Here is a 6,854-nt window from a genome sequence, read left to right on the forward strand (position 1 = left end):
CCGCCCCGGGCCCCTCGCTCGCCTCCAGCCCGCGGGGAGCGCGGGCGCCGCGCCGCCTTTAAAGTGAGGCCAGGGGCCGCGGCTGGACCGGCCGGGATCCGGGCCTCGCCTCCTCCCTCGGGGGCGCTAGGGCTCCCTGGCCTGTCTCCGGTGCGGACGGAGAAGCGAAAGCGGATCGTCCTCGGCTGCGCTGCCGCTGCCCCCGGGACCCCGCGCGCTCCCCTCCGCGCACCCATCCACCCGCCCGCTCGGCCGGGCCGGGCCGCGGCGGCAGCTCGGCGCTCCCAGCCAGAATGTTCGCCGCCGGGCTGGCTCCCTTCTACGCCTCCAACTTCAGCCTCTGGTCGGCCGCCTACTGCTCCTCGGCCGGCCCGGGCGGCTGCTCCTTCCCGCTGGACCCCGCCGCGGTCAAGAAGCCCTCCTTCTGCATCGCAGACATCCTGCACGCGGGCGTGGGGGAGCCGGGGGCGGCCCCGGACGGTCTGGCGGGGGCCTCGGCCGCCGCCCTCACCGCGCACTTGGGCTCGGCTCACCCGCACGCGTCGTTCCAAGCAGCCGCCAGATCCCCGCTCCGACCCACCCCGGTGGTGGCGCCCTCCGAGGTCCCGGCTGGCTTCCCGCAGCGGCTGTCTCCGCTCTCAGCCGCCTACCACCACCATCACCCACAGCAACAGCAGCAGCAACAGCCGCCGCCGCCGCAGCAGCCTCCGCCGCCACCCCGGGCTGGCGCCCTGCAGCCCCCGGTCTCCGCGGCGCGGGTGCTCCCCAACCCCCCGCATAGCGGCTCGGCCCCGGCCCCCTCTAGCAAGGACCTCAAATTTGGAATTGACCGCATTTTGTCTGCAGAATTTGACCCCAAAGTCAAGGAAGGCAACACGCTGAGAGGTAGGTCTTGGGCGGGCGAGAGGCTGCAGGCCTCTGACCAGGGCCTTGGCGCACTCCCCCGTCCCAGGGCCCTTTGGGATGCCTTTGCGTATTTGCGCAATTAAGGACAAACCGGTAAAACGAGGGAGAAGAAGGTGAATTGTAAGAAGACTGTGAAACGTTAGGTTTAAAACTCACCTGCTCCGCGTTTAAAAAAAAAAAAAAAGGAATCCAGGGATGCTTTAAAAACACACGTTACAGAGTCATTATTCATAAAAATCGTTGGGGGTCAATATTTGCTGAAATGATTCTCATCTGTCTCTTGAATCCCGTATCTAGAGAGAGAGAACCATATTAATTTTGACAGGGGGGAAAAAACCCTCTGGGGGAACACTTTCCCTTCCATTTATCTGGTTTCTAGTGAAATTCCACTCGAGGAATGTAGATAAACAAAAATAGACCTTCGGCTCCCAGGAGACAGTGGAGTTGGGGCTCCTTCTCCGGGGAGGCGGTAAGTTTGTGGAATTCGAGGCAAGCACCTGAAAGTGCTTTTGCCCGTTTTCTATAAAGCCCTTCCTCGCTTGTATGTGTAGACGTGGACGTGTGGGCCACACACAGGAACATTTTGCGCATCACCCCTTGGCCACAGTCAGGAGAGAGGGGGTTTCGGCGGGGAGGCCAGGGTCTCTCCTCACTTTGCTCCAGGAAAACCGAATGGAGGAGGTGGGAAGGCACAACTCGGCCAGGGAGTGTGGGTTTGCCCGAGGTGTAACCAGCTCTTCTTTTCCCTGTCTGCAGACCTCACGTCGCTGCTGACCAGCGGGCGGCCCGCAGGGGTGCACCTCCCAGGCCTGCAGCCCTCCGCCGGCCAGTTCTTCGCGTCTCTAGATCCCATTAACGAGGCGTCTGCCATCCTGAGCCCCTTAAGCTCGAACCCGAGAAATTCAGTTCAGCATCAGTTTCAAGACACGTTTCCAGGTACAGAAACCCTCACCACCCCTCCACTCCCCGAGAGCGCCGGCCTAATGGGGGGCAGGTCTACTGATGCAAAACTCGGGACTGACGCTTCACGTGGCCACCTCGGTGCAGCGATCCCGGAGTTGGTGCAGGAGGCTACCAAGTGCAGAGACAGAAACCGAAAGAGTCCTCAGATAGCTAGCTCACTCTCCGGGCGGCTCCCGGGGGGGCAGGGGGTGGGGGACCCAGAGGGGGTGCCACAGAGAAAGCCTTTGCGTGGGCGCCTGAGCTGGGGTGAAGGGGCTTTCCCTAGTCTTTGCGCCAGAAAGTGGCTTGAAAATGCTGCAAGAAGTGTTGCTTTTTTAACATACACTCAGTTGGGAATGACCTCAAAGGCTTTGCCCAAGGAGGTTTTGTCTGTGCGCACGCTTGCAGGAACGTGCACACACACACACACACACACACACAACAGGAGAGTCAAAGCTGTCATCTCTGCATCCTTCAGGCCCAAGGGGCATTTTCGCCTCCTTCTTGCGTGCCCGAAGGCCATGCATTAGGTTGAGGTTTCTGCTTTGGAATTAATGGTCGAACTGCCCGGGTGTCTCCACTCCACTCTCCTGTAGGCCTTATGCCTAAAGTCCTCGGAGATGTGGGATTCCTCCCTCGACAGGCCATTCGGCATGTGCGTCAAGGGCTTTTGGAATGGGGGCAGAGCCCACGGCTCACACAAAAACAGTTTCAAGCAGACCACGGGTGGGACACTAATGCAGCCCCCCTGTCTTTCTCTTGCTCCTGCTACTGCCCGGTGGCAGGTCCCTACGCGGTGCTCACGAAGGACACCATGCCGCAGACATACAAAAGGAAGCGCTCATGGTCGCGGGCGGTCTTCTCCAACCTGCAGAGGAAAGGCCTGGAGAAAAGGTTTGAGATTCAGAAGTATGTCACGAAGCCCGACCGAAAACAGCTGGCCGCGATGCTAGGCCTTACAGATGCGCAGGTAAAGCGGGATATCCGGCTCGTGGCGGGGTAACGGGTTGGTGGGGGCACAGCGCGGCCTAGCCCCAGGTCTCCCTCCACCCAGGCCCACTGCCCGTTTGCAGGGGAAACGCCAAGTCCCGAATTTCTGGAGACCTTGTAGGCGTCGAAACTTGGGGCAGGCAGACGGGGTGGAGTGGGGTGGGTGGGGGTGGGGGAGAAGGATGGAAAGAAGAGCCCATCCCCAAAGATGTATGTCAACAAGCGCTGCGTGTTTATTTTGGCCAACAGGCCAAAGAACCGCGGAGAAAGCAAATAGGCCGCAGGAGATAATAATTATGTACTCCACTGTAGTGCAATTCGCTGTAGGAGGCAGTTTATTTCAGAAGAGATAAAAAATCCAAAGTCAAGAGATTGTTGTTGGGTTTTTTTTCCCCTCCTCCTCCGGTCCTTCCTCCCTCCTCCTCCTCCCGCTGCCGCTGGATTGTGAAATCCCCATTTGTGAGGAAGTGAAAACATCATTTCAAACGGAATGACTTAGCCCCAGCAGGGCGAGGAGTGCACTCAGCAGCAGTCAGAGTCAGGCCGATTTTCCAGCGGCATAAACTCTCATGAAAATCTCTGGGTGGGGAGGAGCGGGGAGGGGGAAAGAGAGAGAGAGAGAGAGAGGAAGAAAAGATTTTCTTGTAATACTCGAGGGCATTTCAGCAGCTTCTGCCTACTTGGAAGAAGCTTTTATTCAAGACCCCGGTGGATCTATCGTGTTTGAATTCGATTTCTGAATTCAATTTTTTTTCTTTTCTCGGATTCAAGAACTGGACTTTCTCTGGACTTTCTGGGGTGGGGGTTTGAACATAGAAGAGTCACCCTTCGTCCACACCCCACAGCAGTGGCCTTTCCTCCCTGGGTTCTCTGTCTTCTGAGTAGGGCTTCTAGAAGCCAAGGCAGGCCACCTTTTGAGAGCTCTGTTAGGTGCACCCCTGCCCCTGCCTCTTGCTGTCCTCCATTACACAACTCCCCTCCCCAACACACACTGGAAGAGCCCAGCCGGTTTCCACCAGCTGTGGATGTTATTTTTAAAAGGGAAGCTGGAACTTGTGTGAACAGCATTGGGTCCCCCAGGGGATTGTATATATTTATATAGATTCTCCACCCCATCCCTACCCCCTTCCTCCACTTAGCACAGGTTTAATTCCAGCATTTTCTAAGCCTGCAGAAGGATTAGTTTATCCCTGGCAGGGGCAGGGTCCTTATCAGCTTCTGAGTACACACGCTGCCAAGGAGATGCTCTTTTTTTACCATCGGTCCGGCAGTGCCCCCACCCCACTGGGATTAACTCTTTGAACCCTCTTGCCCCCCCTGTACTTCCCAGGGTTTCTCCTTAACAAGAGTTGCCTTTGTAGAAACTTGCCTTGGGTAATGGCAGTAGAGGAAGGGACCAGCTTAGCTTAGCAGAGATTCTTATTAACATTGGTTCTCCCAACCCTTGAAATCCGGGCTATATATATATTTTTCTGGGCCAGGGGTCCACAGTTTAATCAGATTCTCGGGGAGTCCCGGCTCAGGTGGGGTTAAGAAACCTTGGTTTAGAGCAGAAATCGTCCTTGGCGTGAGGGCAAGGTGCAGGACTCCGCCTTGCAACAGGCATCTGGGTCATTTCTGGGTCAGGTCTGGAGGGCCACGTTTTGAGGAGCCGTCCTCGTGGGTTCCTAGGCCCGGGCTTCGCTGGGCCGCCGTGGGGCCCTGAGCCGAGCCCAGGGCCTGGAGGTGCTGGGGGGGCCGCGGCTGCAGGCTGCGCGCGGGGCCCAGGGGCGCGCCCCCACCCTCCACCCTCCACCCCGGCTCATCTCGGCGTCCCCTCTTGTCTCCCCACGTGCTGCGGCGGCGCAGGTGAAGGTGTGGTTCCAGAACCGGAGGATGAAGTGGCGGCACTCCAAGGAGGCCCAGGCGCAGAAGGACAAGGACAAGGAGGCGGGCGAGAAGCCGTCGGGCGGGGCCGCGGCTGCGGACGGCGAGCAGGAGGAGCGGAGCCTCAGCCGCTCGGAGGGCGAGGCCGAGAGCGAGAGCAGCGACTCCGAGTCCCTGGACATGGTCCCCAGCGACACGGAGCGGACTGAGGGGGCCGAGCGGCCCCTGCACCAGACCACGGTCATCAAGGCCTCGGCCGCGGGCGCGCTGCTCCCGGCGGGCGGCGGCGGCAGCTTCAGCTTCGCCAGCATCGGCGGCGGCGGCGCGGGGAGCGGGGGCGGCGGCGCCTCGGAGCTGCCCCCCGCGCCCCAGCCCCCGCCCAGCGGCGCTGCGCAGAGCCCCGAGCCCGCCCCGGCGCCGCTGGGCGGCCTGTAGACTGCGCAACGCAAGGGGCCCGGGGCCCGCGTGCCGCCCGCAGCCTCCCAGGTGGGCCGGACTCTGCGCCTGCTTCGCGGCGGCGGCGGGGCCCCCTTCCCCGCGGTGCCACCCGCCCGTCGCCGCCGCGCCGCGCCCAGAGCCCGGGGGTGCGCAGTGCCCCCGCCCGAGGCCCCCCACCCCGCGCCGCCGGCCCAGCATCTTCTCCCGGGCCGCGAGCAGTTCACACTGTGACGTGTTGGACGAATCCGTTCCTCCCCGCACTCGGGGTCGTGGCGCAAAGACGAGCTGCACTTAGGACGCCACAAACTTGTAAATAAAATGTTTACTACGGTTTGTAAAGGCCGCTTGGCTTGCTGGGGGCCGTGCGGCCCTTAGGGCCGGGGATCCCCGCTCCCGGAGCGCCGCTGGAGGGGGTCTAGCGCTTTCGCGGAGGAGAGCGCTACGACCTCAGAGGCGCCTCGCTGCGGAGACGGAGATCGCGTCGGGGCTCAGCGTTCACAGGCCTCCTTGGCCACACAGCCTGCGCCCCGGGCGCCTGAACCCGTGCTCCGCTCCCCTGAGCGTGGCCAGGGGGCCGAGGTGGCCACAGAATCTGCTAGGCCCCCGGGGCAGACGGCCTCCCCACTCCCAGTCACAGTGCTCTGAGTGTGCCTGTGGCCTTGCTTCCCCTGGAGAGGGAGTTGGAAGTGGAGAGGATGGTGATGCCGGCAAGGTCCGTGGTCCCTTTCGCCACAGGCGGTATTTGAAGGCGGCCGCTCGCTAGATACCTCGGGAGTGGAAGCTTTGAGGCAATTCCTACACAATCTGCCCCTTGCTCAGGGATGCCTAAGGGGGGGATGTCGTGTCCTAGAGGAAAAGACGGAGGAATGAATCACAGTGGTTTAGGTCGAAAGGCCTGGCCTGAGAAGGCTTTAAAGGTGCCCAAAAGGGCCACAGCCAGGTAGAGCCCAAACCAGAGCTCAGACCTCCTAGCTCTCCTTGGGCCAGTGATGGGTCTACAAAAAACAAAAAAACAAAAAAACAAACCAAAAAAAAAAAAAAAAAAGGCGTCTTCCAACCCCACCCCCCACCCGCAGGCACACTCGCAGTTAGCAGTTAGGCCATGGCTGGGGCCCGGTGAGTCCACCCCCAAGCAGCCAGGAGTTGAGAGGCAGTTTCCCCATCACACTACAGCTGGAATACCTGTTTTGCCTCGAACCTGCAACTGGGACGGGCTATTTTGAGTTTTTTTGTTGTTGTTGTTGTTGTTGTTCTGGCTTGGTTTTTTTGTTTCTTGAAAGGCTGAAGCGTCCAGCCTCTCTCCAAGACCTGGCCTCTCAAGGCTCTCCTTTCCTCAAAACGATGCAATGTCCAGAGTTTGCAGAGAGCCCTGTTGAGAGATTTTTAAACAGACTTCCGACAAAGCTGACCACGCGGGGCTGTTTGGCACCGAGCTCCTTACAGGCCTACTGTCCATGTCAAGAGCTGGTTTTCTGGGAGGATGCTCTGTAGAGAGTGGTGCAACCCTGGAGATGCTCAGGTCAACAAACCCAGGACACATCCCAGTCCCCTGGCTGGAGTGACAAGGCTCCTAGCAGCTCCCTGATTTGGTGTAGCTGCTTCTCCATTTTGACTCGTTGATTTGAGCACATTAAAAGACCTCCGTTGTGGAGTAGAGGCCCCAGATTCAGCCTTTGCTGGCCTGGTGCAGCGTAGGGGTGCCAGGCTGACCA

General features: G+C 60.0%; 1 protein-coding gene across 1 annotated transcript; it reads left to right on the plus strand.

Annotated features, from left to right (window-relative positions):
• Positions 1–278: 278 nt before the first annotated feature.
• HLX (H2.0 like homeobox) lies at positions 279–5,154 on the plus strand. Its single transcript, XM_025420957.3, has 4 exons — positions 279–885; positions 1,663–1,842; positions 2,634–2,818; positions 4,687–5,154. Exons 1-4 carry the CDS (start codon positions 294–296, stop codon positions 5,137–5,139), a joined length of 1,410 nt encoding a protein of 469 aa, XP_025276742.1. The 5' UTR covers positions 279–293; the 3' UTR covers positions 5,140–5,154.
• Positions 5,155–6,854: the final 1,700 nt, after the last annotated feature.

Source organism: Canis lupus, chromosome 38 (assembly GCF_003254725.2).
Source record: "Canis lupus dingo isolate Sandy chromosome 38, ASM325472v2, whole genome shotgun sequence".
Classification (NCBI taxonomy): Eukaryota; Metazoa; Chordata; class Mammalia; order Carnivora; family Canidae; genus Canis; species Canis lupus.